Source organism: Danio rerio, chromosome 1 (genome assembly GCF_052040795.2).
Source record: "Danio rerio strain M-AB ecotype USA chromosome 1, GRCz13ab, whole genome shotgun sequence".
In the NCBI taxonomy this organism is placed as follows: domain Eukaryota; kingdom Metazoa; phylum Chordata; class Actinopteri; order Cypriniformes; family Danionidae; genus Danio; species Danio rerio.
In genome coordinates, this window is record NC_141021.1 from 48,815,680 (window position 1) to 48,838,066 (window position 22,387).

The 22,387-nt window shown below is 33.7% G+C and overlaps 1 protein-coding gene across 3 annotated transcripts in view; it reads left to right on the plus strand.

Moving 5' to 3' along the window:
- Positions 1-676: 676 nt before the first annotated feature.
- The window catches only part of tubgcp3 (tubulin gamma complex component 3), a 39,996-nt gene continuing 18,285 nt past the window's right edge, over positions 677-22,387 (plus strand). For 2 of the 3 annotated variants that reach the window (XR_015475824.1, XM_087236095.1), the window contains exons 1-11: positions 677-885; positions 5,702-5,809; positions 6,889-6,956; positions 7,066-7,149; positions 7,532-7,743; positions 8,747-8,919; positions 10,253-10,365; positions 15,590-15,715; positions 17,338-17,406; positions 18,905-19,037; positions 20,295-20,461. Coding sequence is in view for 2 of the 3 variants with exons in the window: in XM_087236095.1 (XP_087092221.1) it covers positions 810-885; positions 5,702-5,809; positions 6,889-6,956; positions 7,066-7,149; positions 7,532-7,743; positions 8,747-8,919; positions 10,253-10,365; positions 15,590-15,715; positions 17,338-17,406; positions 18,905-19,037; positions 20,295-20,461 (1,329 nt within the window). In the remaining variant the exon portion in view is untranslated. 3 annotated transcript variants of the gene reach the window in all.

Genomic DNA, 22,387 nt, shown 5'->3' on the forward strand with positions numbered 1-22,387 from the left:
GTGTGTGTGTGTGTGTGTGTGTGTGATATAGACCATTTCAATGTGGTCAAAATAGTTTGTTATCAAAATATTTCATGACTGTAACAATTCAATCATAACTTAAAGTTAAACTGCTGTCATAACATTATTTATCAATAAATGGCTTTTTTCGGTAATCAAAAGCTATAGCTATATAAATTAAAAATGTGAAACAGGAAGTATGTTGGCACCATTGTTTTTGTTTACATCCCTCAAAATGGTCTAATGACATTTTATATACGTAAAAACCAAATATGAACTTGAATGTCATACATGTAATTAGCATATTGTCATATATGAAATTTCTATATGGGATATTATTGGTGCTGTTTTTGGTTAAAGTGTTATAATAATAATATTTAAGAATGTTTGTTTGTCATTATTTGTTTGGTTGCAAAAATTTAGAAACAGCCCAGTGCACCTTTCAAAGCTGTTTATCTATACCGGTTTTATTAGTAAGAATAACGTTTCTGTTATTAAATAATTGAGATAAAAAACGCTCAAATATATCAGTATAACTAATGCAATTATTATTATTACATTTTAAGCTTAGGCAATGTTAGTACGGAGGAACCTGTTTCTCAGCCTCATTTCACAGCCGACCGTTCCTCCGCTGCGCACCGCTGCTGTGTTTTCCGTTGACTGTCCGACTGTGGGCGCTTTTCGGCGGGTTCCGTTAAAATGGCGCTGTTGTTGCCAGGAGCTCAAGCCCATCGAATGGAAAGCGACAGCGGGTAAAAAAACACCGTTAACCGTTTCTGCCCGCACCGGAGGCGACAAATAAGCGCACAATGGCGACGCTTGATCAGAAATCCCCTAACGTGCTTCTGCAGAGCCTGTGCTGTAAGATCACGGGCAAGAGCGAAGGTAAAGACTCAGATCTCATCCATTTACATCACTTGTCATGCCGCCGCTTAAACATGATCGTCATGTGCAGGATGTGAGCGAGTATGTGGCTGTTTCGTTGAAAATGTGATACGATCAAATGCGTGATTGAGGGTCAGATCTGCACCGATGAGATGCTGTAATCTTGTGAACATCTGCAGATGCTGAAAAGCGCAGGGCCCCTGCCTCTTTGCGTCAATAGATAGGTGTTAAAAACAATCGCACATTCAGACATACTACTTAGTAATATAATTTCAGAAAATAATTATTCACAAATTCTAAATGGGCAAATCATATTAGCAGCCAACGACTAACAAAGTACAACAGTGTTCAATCAAGTGTTCAATCAATCAATGAAATGGTGCTAATGTTGTTTTGAAGTCATATTTAAATGCGATTTTAGACCCAATATTCAAAGTAGCGTGGTAAACAACGTGGAGACTGTTAAATGCACGCATGAGCGAGTGCAAAACTAACTTTACCTCAATAGTAAAGAGACCCTGTGATGATTTGTGTCACCTGATGTCAGCTGTCATTTTCCTATAAGTTAGTGCATTGAGGTAAAGTTGCTTTTATATTCACACATTCGTTCAGTGACAACTTGTGACGCGCTTCCTATATTGTTTATCACGGTTCTTTGAATATTTGGTCTGAAAAAACTCTAAGTATGACTTGAAAACAACATTAACAGTTTATTTGACTGTGAACAATGTTGTACTTTCATAGTCATTGGCTGCTAGTATGATTTTGCTATTTAGAATTTAGAATATTTAGAAACTAAATGTTCATTTTATATTGAAACGTCTGTTTCTATTTTCCAGAACTACTAACCACAGAGTTAGGGGATCAGAAAAATATCAATATGTAAATATATTTCATATTCAAATGAGGAAAATAAACTTGCGTTACTTATGGATGTGACCAAAAAGTTAGCGAGTTTATAGTAAACAACATACTTTGTAGAAATTAAACTGCACAGAAGAAACAAAGTTAATCATAAGGATAAGAGTTGGCTCTCTATACATCAATTATTTTTATTTTATTTTTATTTTTTAAATTTATGAGGAAAAAGCTTGGTTATGGAATCTGGATATGACGCCTCTCCATCATGGATGTGATAGATGTGAAATTACCACTTGTGTTACTTTGGTAAATCAATGTAACTTTGAAAACATTGACAGATCATTTTTTTAAAATATTTTTACAGTACTCTAAAATACAAGACTACGCAAAAAAACTAGAAAGAGGTTTACTAATTTGTTGAAAATTCCCATGGAATTGCTCATCAGCAGATTATCAGTGAACTGTAGAGATGGCAAATGAATGGTCCTTGCTTTCATTTTATGAAGATGAGATAAATACATTTGAAGTCAGAATTATTAGCCACTCTGAGTTATTAGCCCCCCTGTTTATTTTTTTCCCAATTTCTATTTAACGAAGAGAAGATTTTTCCACACATTTCTAAACATAATAGTTTCAATAACTCATTTCTAATAACTGATTTATTTTATCTTTGTCATGATGACAGTAAATAATATTTGACTAGATATTTTTGACTAGATAAGTTTGACCTGAAATGACACAGACTTCTCCCTAAAAATAATAAGACGTGTACAAGAGGCATCATTGTGGAAACAAATATTTATCAGATTTTCTGAATAATATCATGGTTGCCTGTAAACAAGACATTATTTATTGAAATGTGCTATTTTTCATACATTTTTTTAGCATACAAATGTAAATTTTGGATGAAGCCAAGTTAAAAACATTTGATTACCTGTTTTTGACATATTAATAGTCAAATGTTTTTAGAAGGAGCGTTTTGAAAACACATTTTTATCAGTCAATAATTCAGAATATTTCATGACCAGCTAGACTTTTTTTTATTATTTATTTAGTTTAACATTAATGGCATTTGGCATAATAAAATCTGTAAGAAATAAATAAATAAATAAATATATTTGTATATATAAAATAAAAGAAATGTAACAGATTACAGCAGTTTTATACTTATGAATATATAATATAATATATTAAGGGATAGTTTGCCCTTGTTTGAAACCTGTATGTGTTTGTTTTCTCTGTTAAACAATATAAGTGTGTATATTTTGAAAAAAAGGTATCTGTTTAAAAAAAAAAAAAAAAAAAAAAAATTATATATATATTAGGGTTGTAACAATATACCGGTATGACGGTTTACCACGATTTGAACGTGCACGATTATCATACCATGAACAATTGCATATCAACGGTTTTAACCCTTAAAGACCGAGACAGCCGCCCGCAGCTAAAAATAAGTATTGCTCTTAAATGTTTAATAACTTTTGATCCGCTGATCCGATTCATACAATTCAAAGATTGGCATAAAGAAGAGAGTCTCAGCTTTCCAGTGCTGTATCACATAACATTCACGGACTTTCAGAGGCTCCGGAATCAGTGCGGTTACGTCATCAACATTTGACAACGCTGATTTGACAAAGAAACGCTCGTCACTGTGTCTCCGGACAAATCAGACATGATACATTGATGCATTGTCCCTCCTCCATGCCCAGATTGGTTCAAGCTCGCTATATCACAACCAATAAGCATAGGTTTCGCTTTTGTTTGTGGACCAAGCTTTTTGAACAACACGGAATGAGAGATAGGCATACATTTATGCGCGGCTAAATAAAACGCAAAAAAAAAGTTTTGCATGAAATAATTCTCATACTAAGTACTTTTGCATGCACAGCAGCACAGAAACATGACAAAACAGTGACACAGCAAAGACGAACTGCTGCTCTTGCGGTTTTCAAAAGACACAAATGAAGATGCAGCTGTTTGTCTGCATTGCAGACAACCATATCCAAATCCACAGACAACCATATCCATGCTGGCACATAAAACCTAAGGATGTTCCATATTGAATCTAGTTTCGTTATGTAACTATTTATAGTATAGTAAATATTTATATCTATTTCTTACTGAGGAATTGCACCATGTTTATTTGGACTTTATTTGGACTTTGACACATTATTTATTATTTTCTTATTTTTATTTGTTCATTGCAAGTGGTGTTGTTTATAGTAACTAAAAATATATTATTTAGAAAAAGTCAAATTTGCTTCACTGTTCTATTATTTTGTAACATTTGTAACATACCGTATACCGCGAAACCGTCAAACCGTGGTATTGTTTTAGACGATTATCATACCGTGAAAAATTCATACCGTTACAACCCTAATATATATATATATATATATATATATTAGGGATGTAACGGTATCAGAATTTCACGGTACGGTAATACCTCGGTATGAATGTCACGGTACGGTATTTATTGAATCATTTACAGGAAAAAACAAAACTTATGAAAATACTCCAAAAAAGTGCCAAAAGTGTCAATGACATACAAATTAGCCATCTATCTGTAAGCTTTGAAACAGGAACTTCAATTTTAATAACAAAAAATTATTAAACCATGTAAAAATAATAAAGTTTCAATTTAGTATTGTTGAAAACTCATCACATTCAACATTTAATCACACTCGCCCATCTACACAGATGAGAGCTCTGCTAGTCGGACTTCTCATCAAGCATCTCCCGCTGGATCTAATCTCACTATATTTAATTATTAAACGGGATATTTCATTCATCTTGTTGTCTTTATCTAACGACATATTCCCTGACTTTGGTCATTGGAATCTATTACTTGTTCTCAGGTAACGTGTTTTGGCTGAGCGCAAAGATAAGTTAATGATTAATGTAACCACGTACATTCTGTATATTGACTGATCGCTTGCCTTTATTTCCTATAATGTATAAACTTATTGTATGTTATACTTTTAAAATGGCCATTATCGATTATTAAAACAGATACTCAGCAAAAGAGAGGCTGTGTTTCGTATTTTCACTGAAATTGAAAGGAGGCAGTGTTGTTATCGGCTCCGTTTTGTTATAAATATCCACACAGTGAAGATGACGCTCATCTTATGCAGCACGACGCCTCAACATTTCTGCTGTCTAAGTTGCTAATATTAAAATGAAAATAGGCAGTTCCTTAAATCATGTTTACATTTTATTGTTAATAAAGTGAAACAACGAAGCCAGGGTGATGTGAATGAAGTTATAAAGTACACTGTTCCCTTTGAAGATTTACCCGTGTCCTCGGTATAGTCTGCTTTTCCATATCAAACTGAGAAGAAGAGACTGCAGCCTTGATCAAACTTGCGAAGTCTGAACTTACAAGGAGATGATGCAGGACTGAACTGTGCGTGTTAGGCTACTTCATATTCAGGAAAAGCACCAATCAGAGAGGCGAATGTCTGCAGCCCCGCCTCAGTTTTTAGATGTCTCCGTTTTCCATTATCCACACTGAGACATTATCCACACATTTCGAAATGCTCCGTTTTCGGCGCTCGAGAGCTCTTTTCATCCCCGCTTCTAGCAGCACACTCCATTTCCGCATTACTGGATCTGTAGCGACAACAGACCGCAAGGGATGATGGTCAAGCAGGGGCTGATGGGTATTGTAGTTTTCGCTACCTCCCGTTCGCTTCATTCGCCTAAGCAAATTTTCTCAGAAGACCTATAGTTTTACCGAGTCATGCGACTTCGGTAATATCGAAAAAAATTAATATTGCGGTATGACGGTATTTACAATACCGTTACATCCCTAATATATATATATATATATATATATAAATTTTTTTTTTATTAATTAATTAATTAATTTTAATCTTCTTTTCTATATAAATGTGTCTGTTGCTTCATGTATGTATGTATGTATGTATGTATGTTTGTTTGTTTTTGTTCTCAGCTGACGTAGCCCATCAGTTCCAGTACGCTGTGCGGGTCATTGGAAGTAATTACGCTCCCACAATTGAACGGGACGAGTTTTTGGTGTCTGAGAAAATTAAGAAAGAATGTGAGTGATGTTGAATCCCTATCCTTTTTTTGTGCACATGTGCTTTTAGAAGGCCTGATACAAATATTCTGTGTTTTTTTTTTTTGACCTGTTATATTAATCTACAAAAAAAAAAAAAAAAAAAAAAAAAAAAAAAAAATATATATATATATATATATATATATATATATATATATATATATATATATATATATATATATATATATATATATATATATATATATATATATATATATACATACACACACACGTTTTTAAATGTTTGCCTTTTTAATACTAATACTTTGTAATGCCTTTTTAATACTGTTAATACTTTTTTATATGAGAATTAGGTTTTAAGAATTTTATTTCAGAAACATAATATTAAACTTTGTTTCCGCATGAAAAATAGAAATTAGGGTGAATTGTTAATCTGCTATAGTAGCTGGAATTTCAGCAGATGTAGTCATAGAAATTCATAATATCAGATTTAGGACTTTGGTAAGATGATAAAATCAACAGAATTCCGAATGTTCAGTATAACAGAATAAAAAAATACAACTGATCAGCAAATTTACTGTGAATAATATCGATAATTTGTGATTAACTGATGATTGGTTTTAACCATATTTTTGTCTTGAGTTATTTTTTCCAAGGTTGGATAATTGTTATGTATAATCAAATCCATTTTTAAGTTACTTTTAAATATTGAAAGAATGATCACTGTATGTACCAGATTATACATATTTTTGTGTCAAATTTACAGTTCTACTTTCTTTATAGTAAAATAACACAAAATAATGCTGTCAGCTGGAATTTCAGAATTAAGATTGACAAAAATCATTAATATTGCAGACAACCCGATTCAAAAACCACTGTAATGTATTTACTGTGTGTTTAATGTCTGTTACTTTTCTTTGTTCCTTTACTGACTAAGCATAATTATTCCACCATGTTGTCATTAGTAATAATCCAGCCCTGGACCTATCGGCGTAGAGACAATTCTGTCAAAAATGCCCTTTAATAATAGCTGCATTAAAAAGAAAAACTTTATATTTTGGTGTATTCATTTATTGTTGATTATTTCTGAATTCTTGCAGTGTTGAAACAAAGGCGGGAAGCTGATGCAGCCCTTTTCTCTGAGTTGCACAGAAAGCTTCAGACCCAGGTCAGAATCGAACATTATTCTCATTATTTCCCAGCTAGCCGTGGTGCACGGATCAGATATAACGATTGTTAGATTTTTTATGTTTATTTCAGTTGTTTCTGTTCAACAGGGTGTATTGAAACACAGATGGTCCATCTTATACCTCCTGCTCAGCCTCTGTGAGGACCCAAGGAAACCATCCGGCCGGGTTCCTGTATGAAATCTTATTTTATAGACTCAATGATATGAAATATCACTTTATATGATGTATAACAAAGGTTTTAACTTAAAGTTTTGAATGGCGAAAAGTGTAATGGTCAATATGACGAATGAAGCCCCGTCTTCTAGTACAGGAGACAATCAGCAATAGTTATAGACTGACAATTCTCTGGGGAAGGGGGCAGTATTCATTGATGATTCCTAATTTGAAATTAAATCTTAAGCTTGGCAAGCATTTTTAGAGAATTTAATGTTACCCCATTCAAACAGAATACCTCAGCATACAAGGCATTTCAAAGATGGTCGGCGAGTAAAATGACTTGCCTTAAAGGGATTTTGTGTATAAGCGCAGAGGTAATCTTGTTTTCTGTCTACAGGTGTGTAGTTATGGAGCTCTGCTTGCTCAGGCTTTGCCCCGTGATGTTCACTCCACACCGTTCTACTATGCCCGTCCTCAGAGTCTCCCACTTAGCTACCCAGAGCGCTCCGCCACAGCTCATAACTCCACCATGGCTACCAGTGGAATCAGCAGTATGGGGGTGTTTTCTATTAATGGGCCTGGACCGACCCCACCATCTTTGCTTACTGGGTCAGTTGCAGACAATAAACCTTTTTCATATTTGCAGCTTTCTCAGCAGTGGAAGTCGTCATTCTTGGGGAAGCTTAAAAAATACACTTCGAAAAAAAAAAAAATGGAATGACAATTTCAATATAATAATTTCGGCAAAAAATATATACATATATATATATATATATATTTATGTATGAATTTTTTTATACAATAAGTAAAATACAGTATAACACAGCAAGTATTTGCATATAGAAATCATTGTGTTTGTACGTAGAATTTTATATGAATGATCTTAAAGCATACTTCTCAAATATTACATATTATAAATGAATATAATTAAGAGAGCTCCCTCATCCTCCATAGACAGCAATAATTCCCAACTTATTTTTGTACATAAAATAAATCAGTGGTTCTATAGGTGGTTTAAAAAATGTTGTAAGAAAAGATCTAGCTGAATTTTCTCTCCTGTGAACAGTTGTTGTGTCATTCTTATGCAGCTTCTGTTGAATTGCTTCATGTAATCCTTTATAAAGTCTATGACAAAACATAAGGGTTTCTCTCTCTCCTTCCCTCCCCTTTTCATAATTATCTTTTCAATTATACTGCTGTTGTATTTGTCGCACGTTTAATTGAACTGCCGCACACTCATCTATTATTAATGCATCTGTCTAGCACCTGCAGCACTTAAGATATTTTAAATATGGCCATGTCCTCCAAGCTCCTGAATTAATTGATTACCGGATCCATTTCACAGTAAATCTGTCAGAGCAAACAACATCATTAAAGTGTCCGAAGCTCAATGTCATTATTTGTTTAAAGCGTGCCATTATGAGGTAATTAGTGAATTCCCACTGGTTTTGCTAATGGGCAACGAGAATTTGTCTCTAGAAAATTTATGTGGTGAAAAAGACAAATATTTCTTTCACCGCAGCCTTAGAGTTGGACTTTTTTGGTCTAGAATTTAACATACAGCATCATGAGGTAAATTTTTATAAATCTATACCATTTTTTTCTGTTTCAGAGCTGGAACTCAGGCTGTTGGAGAGTCTATGAGAGGGTCTCGTTTAGCCTGGACTCTGCCAGTGTCCAGTTCTCCGTCTGGGGCAGCAGCTGCTCCTCGTCCCCCCAGCGGACCCTCCTCCAGTCCAGCTCCCAAACCACTGCAAAGACCCAGGCGGGACGGAGATGGCAGTGGTTGGTATCTGCAGCAGTAATCTTAGATTTTTGTTAAAAGACATGGCCAGTTGGAAAGTGTCGATTGCTTATACTAAAATAAATAAAATAAGGATAGTATTTTAAAAACTTAAAGGATAGTTCGCCCAAAACTTTTAATTTACTCCTCCTTTACTAACTGCAAATGGTTTAAAACTAGTACTGGTTTATTAATTGCAGAAGCAGTATCACAAATTTGAAACCACAGATGTTGCGATTACACTTTAGTTATGTGACGTGCAGAGGAAGTATTATGGATTTCTTATTTTTATTGGGATATACACTCACCAGCCACTTTATTAGTTACACCTTATGGCCCGTTTCCATTGAGTGGTACTGTTCTGTTCGGTACTTTTTTATGGCCATTTCCACTGTCAAAAGGCGTACCAAACCGTACCATACCAATTGTTCGGCACCCTTTCGAAAGGGTACCAAACACGAGAAAAGGTACCAAAACGTGGAGCTAGACGTGCAGCTGAACGCTATTGGAATGTGGGAAACTGGTTGCCATTGACTTTGATAGTAGGAAATGTATATTTTTAAAAATTATATTTATAACAAGCTGAAATATGGATTTGTTATTGAATTTATCATTATGTAAATGTGTTTTATGGATGTTGAGCTTGCCATGAAATAGCCTGTCACATTGCTGTTGTGACAGTTATAATAATAATAAAAGAAATTATAATATTAAAGCAAATAAATAAATAATAAAAAAAGAATAATTATAATAAAATATTTTTTAACAAAAAGCAATGACAAAAAAGATATTTTGAAGAATGTTGGAGACCAGTAGCCATTGACTTCAGTAGTATTTTCCCTCTAATCAATGGCAACTGTTTTCCAACATTCTTCTCTTCAGAATATCTTCTTTTGTGTTAAACAGTTTGTGTTTGTGTTTCAGTAAATGACAGAAATACATTTTTTTACCATTTCTCTATGAAGATAAATGTAAATAAATATATTTTATATCCTATATAAATAATCATTTAACACCATTGACATCAGCCCAAGTGTTTTATTCAATATATGCAATAAATGCGTCCGTCTGTGAACAAACCCTCATTTTATTTTACAGAATATTTTCCTTTTTTTTTTTTTTTTTTTAATTAGTCAGAGTAGATTCTTGCATTTCACATTAGACTTGTGTCCTTTCTTGTGCATTCCTTAGACCTGAAGAAGGATTTCTGAGGTGTTTAAGATGCAGAGGGCCACACGGCACCTTTCTCTGTGACAGATATATGAGTCTGACCTTTACAGTACTTCAAACTGTCTTTTTTTCACTACTTTTTTTTCCTCTCTTTTTCTGGGCCAGCTGATATTGGGGAAGCTGCTCTCGTCCGAGACATTCTTTATGTTTTCCAGGGAATCGACGGAAAGTTCATCAGGATGTGCAGCCCGGAAAACTGCTACAAAATTGATTCAAAGGTGATGCATTATAAGCTGTATCTTTCTCTCATTTGGCTTCTTTGAGAACTACCATTAACCTATGGCAGGATTGTATGGCAGGATATTTTTTTTATATAAAAAAAATATGCATTACTGTTTAAAGTTTCCTTTCAGGGAGATCTGTTATTTATTTGTCTATTATTTGAGTATTTTTTGTATGTTTTAAAATATTGAGTTTCAAATAAATGCTGTTTTATAAAAATTGCACGTAGTATGTATCACGAATGTATTAAATGTTAAGCATCATGATTAGATATCTGCCGCTGTTTTTAAAATATTGATAATTATTATACATTTTTCTTAAAACCTAAAATCTACATATTAGATTGCTTCATGTGATGCTGAAAGCGTCAAAACTTTGCCAAAACAGGAATAAATTAAATTTCAATGTTGCTTACCGGCCACTTTATTAGGTATAATTGCTAGTTAATCACATGGCAGCTGCTCAATGCATTTAGGTATGTAGACATGGTCAAGACCATCTGCAGCTCAAACTGAGTGTCAGAATGGGCTACAGCAGCAGAAGACCACACCGGGTGCCACTCCTGTCAGCTAAAAACAAAAAAGTGAGGCTACAATTTGCAATGGCTCACCAAATTCGCTCGATTTCTGCTGCGACTTTCGGATGATTTGGTCAGAATTTGTCACCAACAACATGAAAGCATAGATCCAGATTGCCTTGTATCAATGGTTCAGGCTGGTGGTGAAGGTGTAAGGGCGTGGGGGATATTTTATTGGCACACTTTGGACCCATCAGTACCAATTAAGCATTGTGTCAATGCCACAGCCCACCTGAGTATTGTTGCTGACCATGTCTATCCCTTTATGACCACAGTGTACCTATCTTCTGATGGCTAGGTTAATGTGGCATGTCATAAAGCGCAAGTCATCTCAGGTTTCCAGAACATGACAATGAGTTCACTGTACTCAAATGGCCTCCACAGTCACCGGACTCAATCTAATAAAGCAGCTTTGGGATGTGGTGGAATGGGAGATTCGCATCATGGATGTGCAGCTTTCAAGTCTGCTGCATCTGCAAGATTCTATCATGTCAATAAGGACCAATATTTCTGAGGAATATGTCCAGTACCTTGATGAATCTATGCCACGAAGGATTAAGGCAGTTCTGAATTCAACAGCTACTAGAAAGGTGTACCTAATAAAGTGGCCTGTGAGTGTATTTTAATACAGCATTTTCAAATGTCTTGTCAAATGTCTTGTTTTTAATCTACAAATGAATGCAAACGCGCAAACCTCCCCTTATTATTTTGATCAGTAGTGTATTTTAGCATAACATACAATTTTACAAGAATGATCTTAACATTAGCTTGCTGTGTTCTTACAAAGCAATTCTTTAATGACCACACTTTTAAATGAAAATCTTATGTTAAGTTTTATAGCCAGTCAAATCACTCAGTCATTCATAATGACTATGTTATGATGATCATTTACAAAGCAAGTTTAACTTTCAGATTATTAGCCAAGTACTTTTTTTTCTGATTATTCACATTTTTAATTTCCTCTCCACTCCAGCTACTGTACAATCACTTTAGACGTCAGACAGGGATGATGGGAAGTAATTATTGTGAGCACAATGTTCTACTCTAACACTTCTTCTTGAAAGTATCTATAAAGCGTGTTAAAGTGAGTTTTTATTAAACAAACTAAAGCTCCTGTCAGTTTGAAAGTGCATTATGAGAAATATAGGATAGCATCATCAGTTTCTACTTATGGTCTCGTGAATCCATTTAAGCCAAGCAACTTACAAGTCTTTTTCATTCCTGGCAGACACTGATGGTGAATCAAAGCCCATTGATCAGGTGTCTTTTTTTAAGTGACAGTTTTAAAATGGTACATCCATTTGTTTAGAAAAGAACAATGGGCTTTTTGTGTTCGGTTAGGTGTGCTGGATAAATAATGGACACACTGATGAGCCAGACTGGTTTGTTTTTTTTTATTTTGGATATGACATACAGCTATGAAAAAAGGAGAAGTTTGAAAATTCTCAATTTTTTTGGGGTTTATGTTTCATTGTTGTGTAAAGCGTTCTCTTCATTTTTCATAGCTTTATGTCTTGTCTGAAGAAAAATACAAACCAGTCTGGCTTGTAGCAGTATTTGGCTAATAAAATGGGTCTGGGGCCAGGGGTAGAAAACCCTTCTACAGTTTCTCAAATAGTTTAATTAAATAAAGTTTCAACAAATGTATGATTTCATCAAATAAACCAAAATCAAATGTTCAATCGACCAAATCAATGTATTAAAAAATGAGAACAGCAAAAAACACTTCACCACATTTTAGTTCAGCTCATCATAAACCTAACAAACCTAACTTTCCAGATATTTCACAATACTTTTTAATACCCTTTGCAATACAATCAACGGGTTATAAAATATAAAATAAACTTCCATAAAGATGTAAATTGATTCAATCACTTCAGAATATACAAAAAAACTATATTAATCAAATTTAACCACAAACAAAGAAAAATAGAAAAATATTATTCTTTTTAATAATAAAAAGACAGAAATTATCACACATAGTTGTAGATTTTAATGTTTAGTATTATGTACAGTGCCCATAGAAAAATCTACCTTTTACCAATACCTTTACTCGCATTACACCCTGCTTTCAAAAGACTTTCGGGATAAAATTGTAGAAAGACACAGGTTAGGAGAAGGCTACAAAAACATTTCAAAAGCTGGAAAAGTTATTTGGAATGTGATTTGATTTCAGGCTCTATAACAAAGTAATTATTTTAAGAGGCTATGATGATTTTCTAGAGGCACTGTAAACTTCTGTTGCCCTTTCTAATTTAAAATTAAACAATTACATCATTTATCTTGTATAAAATATCAAAAAAAGGCTCTTTTATTTAAAGAATATTCATTTTTAGACAACACAATATCAGTGTAATAACAACCAATAAAAACGCTTGAAATTTGGACCTATTGATATTTGCTCCAAAAACCGCTAATTATTATTATTATTAATATTATTATTTTGGAAGAAATTTTATCTGACCTTTATAGAATAAAACAAACATTTTACTCAAACCAATACCCAATATACAGTTTAAATATTTCCCAAGTGATTTTTAACAGAGCAAGGACATTTTCAGTAATTCCTATAATATTTTTTCTTCTGGGGAAAGTTTTTCTTTTAGTTCTGATAGAACATTGTACAAATTAATGTTGAGGGAACTAAAAAGTTTAAAGCAACCTGCTGCAATGAAATTGGTTTGTGGTTGAAGTTGTGCCAAATTTGTTTGCTTAAAATTAAACAGGGCTTGAGTAAACTGTATTAAATGAGTTGGCACAACTACATAGAAGTTCATTCAATTAAAAAAAATGTTTGACAAATAAGATCTACTTATTTCTTAAAATATACGGGTCTTAATCTAAAAAAAAAAATTTGGCACAGCTTTGGCACTGAATAAACTCAATTTCCTTGCAGCCGTTGCTTTAAATGTTTAAGTTACCTTACTTTTTTATATAGTAAATAAAAGCAGTTTTTAAATGGGTAAAACACATTTTAAGGTCAATATTATTAGCCCTTATTATTTTCTGTTGTCCATTGACTTGCCTAATTATTCTAACTTTCCTAGTTACCGTAATAACCTAGTTATGTCTTTTAATTGCACTTTAAGTTAAATGCTTGTTTCTTGCAAAATAAGTAGGAAAAAGACTTCAACTGGAAATCTAGTACATCCAGAGAAAGTGGCTCTTATTTTTTTCATAGCTGTATATCCAAATATAAAATTCTATATTGTTGTCACTATTTATGTGTTAAGTAATTAGCCTTTAAATGTGAAGGTATTTCTTGGTGTACGCCTTAAGTTTAACAAATCAGTGAATCATTTTCATATTTTGCATATTCCCTTGTTATGCTGTTAGTAAAAGATATCAGATTTCAGTGCCTGATTCGTCTGTATCTGAGGAAAAATATGTGAAAGAACTGGTTGTCTGTTTAGAAACCGCTTTGCTTTGAAGGAATCTTGGTGACCTTTCCAAGCGCATTTCTAATCAAAGAGCTTTTGTGTGGAAGGGAGATGATGTAGCTCACAAAAAAGACAAAATAAAGCAACTATCGAGATTGGCTCTAGCAATTTCTTCATTAACCTGATAGAAATGTCTTTACCGGAATGTCACAAGTGCAGATTACACACTGGCCGGTTGACAGAAACCCTACAATAAAACACAGATTTCCTACAGACTTTTAAAGTCAGTGTTGGGTAAAAAAAACATATATTATTTATGTTATATTATATTATATAATGTTATATTATATTATATAATGATATATATTATATATCATTTTAATCCTATCTTGCTCTTTAAAATGAAATAAAATGCAAAAATAAAATAAACTTTTTGACAAAATGTGTGCGTACTGTGTACATTTATTATGTACAGTTGAAGTCAAAATTATTAGATTTTTTACTTTTTTTTTTTTTCAAATATTTGCCAAATCATGTTTAACAGAGCAGTTTGGTTTATTTTGGCTAGAATAAAAGCAGTTTTTATTGTTTAAAAATCATTTTAACGTCATTATTATTAGCCTCCTTAAGCATTATATGTTTTTTTGATTGTCTATAGAACAAACAATCATTATACAGTGATTGACCTCATTACTCAAACTTGCTTAATTAACCTAGTTAACCTTTAGCATGTCACTTTAAGCTGAATACTAGTGTGTTGAAAAATATCCAGTAAAATATTATGTAGTGTCACCATGGCAAAGATAAAAGAAATCAATTATTATAAATTAGATATTAAACTATGATGTTTAGAAATGGGGCGAAAACATACGTGGGGGGCTAATAATTCAGGAGAGCTAATAGTTCTGACATTACCCGTTATATATAAATACACGCATGCATATATTTGACAATCTATATTTGGATATAGTGTGATACAAATAATATATACATTTAAATAATTAAATATCTATGTAACAAAAGTTTGTATAGTTTTGTTTTACATATATATGCCCAGCACAACAAATATAATAACACATGCTTTGACGTTACTTTCCTTAAAATGAACCACATATTTAGCTTTGTTTCTTTTTTTTTTTAAAGTGACTTTAGATTGTAATGTATTACTTTCAGTATTTTGGTTCTTGCTGTGTATTCTGCATTTTGTAGGTCAGTCAGCTAATAAATTTTTTTTGTTTGTTTGTTTAATTGTTTGTTCTGTAGGTGCCACTGTGTAAGTCTTTGAGAGACACTAGCAGCAGGCTGGCCGAGCTCGGCTGGCTCCACAATAAAATAAGAAAATATACAGACTCACACAGCTTGGATCGAGCCTTTGGTCTTGTTGGGCAGGTAAGAAGTAAAATGTGTTCATTTCAAGTCTTGTCAGACCTAGAAGCTGCCATTTTTTGGGGACCTCCTTCATTATACTACGTCTTACACAGAATACATTGTGATTTTATATACATATATATATATATATATATATATATATATATATATATATATATATATATATATATATATATGTATATATATATATATATATATATGTATGTATATATATATATATATATATATATAAAAGATTTTTTCTTCAGCAAAAAGTCTTATTTATTTCATTTCATATAGAATAAAAGCAGTTTTTAAAATTTATTTTCAAATCATTTTAAGGACAAAATTATTAGCCCCTTTAAGCTATATTTTATTCGATAGTCTACAGAACAAACCATCATTATTCAATGACTTGCCTAATTACCCTAACCTGCCTAATTAACCTAGTTAAGCCTTTAAGGGTGCTTTTACATCAGCACTTTTGGTCCGCACCCGGGTTTGTTTGACGTCATAGTAAGGTATGTTTATATAGTGTCAATGTGTCTTCTAAACTCGTGTGCGCACCCGTGAACCGTACCCGAGTCCACCTGAAAGAGGTGGTCTGTGGTATGGTTCATGCGAACTCTGGTACGGTTCACTTCTGATGTGAATGCAATCGTACCAAATCACGGAAGTGAACCGCCAACTGTATAACAAACTATCGTTTTCATAACGTTAATTTGTGTGTGTGTGTGTGTGTGTGTGTGTCACGTTTCTGAGCCAAAGCAAACACAGTGATGTCTTGATGTTCTGAATGTTTATGACATTTTCGCTGCAGATGGACGCGAGTCGCTTTCTGTATGTCCAAAACTAAAAGCTTTAGTAAAAGCAGAATGACCACGATGTGCGGACGTCTTTCCATTTTGGCACTTGCTTTTGTGACCGTCACCTAGCAACGGCTGTAAACAAAACAGCAGCTCGATGATGTAAGCGTACCGGGGTTCAGATGGAAAAAAGACAGTGTGAACACAAACCAACCGAGGAGGTGGCAGGGGGAGACAATCGAACTTGGGTACGGTCCGGGCAATTGAACCAAGTGTGAAAGCACCCTAAATGTCACTTTAAGCTGTATAGAAGTGTCTTGAAAAATATCTAGTCAAATATTATTTACTGTCATCTTGACAAAGATAAAAAAAATCAGTTATTAGAAAGGAGTTATTAAAACTATTATGTTTAGAAATGTGTTGAAAGAATCTGCTCTCCGTTAAACAGAAATTGGGAAAGTCGCTTTGGATAAAAGCGTCTGCTAAATGACTAAATGGAAATGGAAAAAATAAACAGGGGTGCTAATAACTCAGGGGGCTAATAATTTAAACTCCGTGTGTGTGTGTGTGTGTGTGTGTGTGTGTGTGTGTGTGTGTGTGTGTGTGTGTGTGTGTGTGTGTGTGTGTGTGTGTGTGTGTGTGTGTGTGTGTGTGTGTGTGTGTGTGTGTGTATTATCACAAGCACTTATGTTCTTTTCACTCGGTAAAGAAAATAGTTGGATATGTGTGTACAGCTATTCAAAAAATGATTACAATTTTAAAAATGAAAATGTAATTACTAACATAAAAAATGTTGCATAATTTTAGTAACACTTGTTTTGTTGTCTTTATTCTCAGAGTTTTTGTGCTGCTCTGCATCAGGAACTGAAAGAGTACTACAGATTGCTCTCTGTACTTCATGCACAGGTGAGTATGGGACAAGCGCTTAATGTGCAGGGGAAAATGTGTGTGCGTTCGACCCTTTTCTGCCTTTCGTTCTTGGCTGGAAAAAATCTGCAGGATATTGTAGTAAAGTTTTCAGAACAGAAGTTTGGGGAAACTGATGCAAAGCTCCAGCCAATTTTTGTACCCTGTCTGGAATGAAACAAATTGCTCCTGTAACCCTTTCTGACTGTTGCATCCAAAGCAACTTGTAATGACGACAACCAAGCAAAGGAAGCCGTACAGTGAATTAGTGGAATAAATGAATGAATACAACAATCTTTTTTTATTGTATATTAATACATTTTTTTATTATTATTATGATGATATAATTTTAACATAAAAAATATAATGGTTTGATTTAAGCCAAGTGATGCTACATAAAACATACCTCCACAAAACAAAAGTTTAATGTTTAATATTTAATTTGCATTATATTTTCTTTTAAACCTCTTTGAATACAGAGGGATCCCTTCTCATCATTAATAAAATAAATATTAATTATTCATAATTATTAAAACAATATTTCACATATCAGGGACATTGAGCTTCTGCCAGTAAGTTTTAGATATTTTGTTATTAGATATTTATAGTCATGGTGCAAACATTTAGACTTAAGAGCACCACCAATGACTCCAAACCTTTTCAGATTTTTTTTTTATTCATTCATTTTATTTTCGGCTTAATCCCTTTATTAATCTGGGGTCGCCACAGTGGAATGAACTGCCAACTTATCCAGCCCTTCCAGCTGCAACCAATTACAGGGAAACATACATCTATACACACTCATTCACACTTATTCACTACGGACAATTTAGCTTACCCAATTCACCTGTACCGCATGTTTTTGGACTTGATGGGAAACCGGAGCGCCTGGAGGAAACCCACACGAACATGAGGAGAACATGCAAACTCCACACAGAAACGGCAACTGACCCAGCAGGGGGTCGAATCAGCGACCTTCTTGCTGTGAGGCGATTGTGCTACCCACTGCCCCACCCTGCATCCCTTCAGATCTTTTATTTATATATTTATTATTCTATTTTTAATAATCCGATTTTTTTTCACTGTTTTCATTTGCTTCATTTGTCTTCATTTGAACTGATGTTTCCGCCATTAGTATTTATTTTCAGCTCTCTGCTCTGAGGCACCTGTATCACTTATGGGCCGGTCTAGCCAATAGCATAATAGCACCTACTGGGGATATAGCAAGACCCCATCTGATTGGTTAAATTTGGATAAATGACCTATGCATGTAACAAGCAAATACTCTTTGATTCAGATATTGCAAATACTATTATCGCCACAATGATAACTATTTGATATATTGTTTAGCCCAACTCTTATTTACATACTTTGCACTATGAAATCATTTGCAGGGCAGTTTGTGTTCAATTATAAAAAAAATAATAATCTAAAACATATAAATACAATGTTTTTGTATTTTTTGCCAGTTAATTGGTGTGAATGTGTGTGCGTTCAGCTACAGGTGGAGGATGATCAGGGTGTAAATATGAGTGTTGACAGCAGTTTGACTCTGAGGAGACTTCTGGTGTGGACCTACGACCCCAAGGTTCGACTAAAAACACTGGCTGCCCTGGTGGACTACTGCCAAGGTTGGTGGTTATACAACTCATCCTGTAAATACCGTCATACCGCAATAGCAATTTCTTTCAATATTACCGTGGTTGTGACTCAATAAAATTATAGGTCTTCTGGTGAAAAGTTTGCTCAGGCGAATGGAGCAAATAAAGGGTAGCGGAAACTACAATTTTCATCAGCCCAGGCGTAGCCATCATCCTTTGCGGTCTGTTGTCACTACAGATCCAGTAATGCAGAAATGGAGGGTGCTGCTAGTAGGGGCAAAGAAAAAGAGCTAAAAATGGTCAAACCTAAAGCGGGTTTTAAATCAGATGCGTGGAAGCATTTCAGTTTCTCTCTGAAAAGAAACAAGAAAAAAAAAAAAGGTGACAGAAAAAAAAATACAATGCTGAAATACAAGTCGGGGAATATGGCTAACATGATGGGGATTCTTTTAGTCAAGGGGACAGCAGAACACAGCACACTGCTCAGATTGATGGAGACATTGACTTGTACCACCAAGAGACTTCTATCTCACTCATGGCTTGTCCTTTCGAGTGGTGTTTTTTTTTACATGGTTTAATATTTTTTGTTATTAAAATTTAATAATTTAAGTTCCTGTTTGAAAGTTTACAAATAGATAATTTGTATGTCATTGATCTGTTCAGTGTTGAGGTTACCTGAACATTCTAGCACTTTTTTGAGTCTCTTCAATAGTTTTTTTTTTCCTTTAAATGATTCAATAAATACCGTACCGTGCCATTCATACCGAGGTATTACCGTATCGTGAAATTTTGATACCATTACATCTGTAATATATATATATATATATATATATATATATATATATATATATATATATATATATATATATATATATATATATATATATATATATATATATATACATACATATACATATATATATATATATATATATATATATATATATATATATATATATATATATATATATATAATTTAAAATATGAGGCTAAGAAATGACTTTTGACTTTTTTTTTTTACTTGGGCCAGTGAAAATTTTGGCAGGGCAAGTAAAAAATCATATTTAATGTTCTTAATGTGAAATATTTTATGTATTTATTTATCATCTGTTATTATGATTGACATTTTTATTATTATGCAATTTTAATGTTAATTTTTTATCTATATTAATTTTGCTTTTAGCCATTTTATCTTATTATTTTAGCCAATGATCTATATTAATTTTGCAATTTAGCCATAGGTTGCTGATATGACGGTAAATAAACAAACTCTGGTTTCTCTCTCAGGGCGTAAGGGTGGAGAGTTGGCCACTGCTGTACATGCGTATGGAAAGACGGGTGACCCCAACATGAGAGCACTGATCCAGCACATCCTTGGTCTGGTGTCTCATCCGATTCTCAACTTCTTATACCGCTGGATTTATGATGGAGAGCTGGAGGATACGTACCATGAGGTCAGGAGGAACACATACACACTCTGTTTATGTCAAAGTCACACAATAACTTACTTCATACTTTAGTGTTTATTTTATGGTTAACACTGCAAAGCTGTACTTCCTTCTTTACACTGTGGCATTCATTTTGCTGGCAATCTACGATTAAGAGACTATTGCAGTGATTTCTTTTTTTAAATGAACTTTTAATTTGGTCATTAAATGTCCTGGAGAGTTTCACAAGCCTCATTTCTCAAGTAGTGGAGCGTTAAGACCTTTTTTAATAGTGTCTCTGATTTAAATTTCATTAGCAATGTAAGGGTTGCTCCTTTTGATTCACTTCCATTAATCATTTCAAAGTCTTTAGACCATTTAAGGATTATCTCTTATATTATTAAAGCATTTATGAGAATTTTGGAAGAATTTATTTTTTATTGTATTATAATTTATTTAATTCTCTTTATTTAATTTTTAAAAATTATATATAAACTGACTGGCCACTTCATTAGGTACATTTGCCTTCAGAAAATATCTATGAGACATTTTCACTCACAGAACTTGCGCAGTAGCTTTTTTTTTTTTTACTCTTTCTCTCTTTGTTTCAACCCATTTTCTGTAAACCCCAGAGACTGGTGTGTGGAAAAACTGCAGTAGATCAGCAGGTTTTAAAAATACTCTGACCAGCCTGTCTGACACTAACAACCATTCCACTTTTAAAGGTTCTCAAATCATCTTTCTTCTGGATTGTGACATTTGATTTGAACTTCTCCATATTTTGACCGTGGCTGTTTCTCGATTCCACAAACACAGAGAATAGACTTGTGTTTTCATGAAGACCAGTTCTGCCAAGTTACCTCGGAACCAACTCGGAAGACCGCGAGAACACATCCTCTAAAAAATTACATTTTTCCTGATGGTCACATGACATTCACACATTTTAAAAGGAAAATATTTAAACATTACAACATTTATACAATAATTTATATTTTTAATATATGTATATAGCATGCAAACAAACCTCTAAAATACAAAAACAAACAACAAACTAACAAACAAAAAACTAACTAAACTGATTTTAACATGAACTTCAGCAATAAACACTGGAATCTCAGCGAATATTTGCTCTAGAGACTTAAGAAATATATCCACATCCTTAAATCTGTGCTTTTAAATGAACCAAGTGCACTTGAAAACAAAATTTTTTTTTTGGTTTTGTAATCTGTATGAAACGAACGCAAGTCTGTCCTGTCAAACGCACATTACATGACAGCAGCCTCTCAAACGCCCACAAACTTGTAAACAAAGAGTCACTGTCATTTGTGTAGGACATTCGCCATCAAGACAAGTTGTGAACTGCAGAAGACGAGCGCGATCAGACGAAGCATTATTGGGATGATAGTGTGTAGCACGGCCATAAATGAAATGTTCACGACAAACAAAAATGTTAATTTTGAGTGCGCATGTGCATTACCTCGGGCAACCTAAAAAGTGCTGATTTTGTTTGATTCAAACATTTAGAAATGAAGCTTATGAGATGGTTGTTGCCTAATTTTAGTGGTTGCTGTCAAAGTTAGCGTGTTAATGGACGTGATTAATTTGAAATGTATAACGCGTAAAAATAAATAAATAACGCAAATATCACAGTTGCAGTTTTTTTTGATTTTATTTCCTGTTGTGGCTGACGTGTTCAGGGTTGGCGCGTCTATAGAGGCACCTAGACGGGCGCCTTAGGCAGCAGAATAGTGAGCAACACCCCCGGTCCTCACTTTCATCCACTACACCCACCCCCTCCCTCACAGTGCTTACTTTCATCATGCAAGCTATCAAAGACAGTCCTATTCTCTGCCTTTAAGCTACTAACAGGAGTCCTCACATTTCATAAGTTTGATGGAAATCATTTTTGGAAATCACTTTTGTTTGTTATTGGGATTGATGGTTTTGAAATTC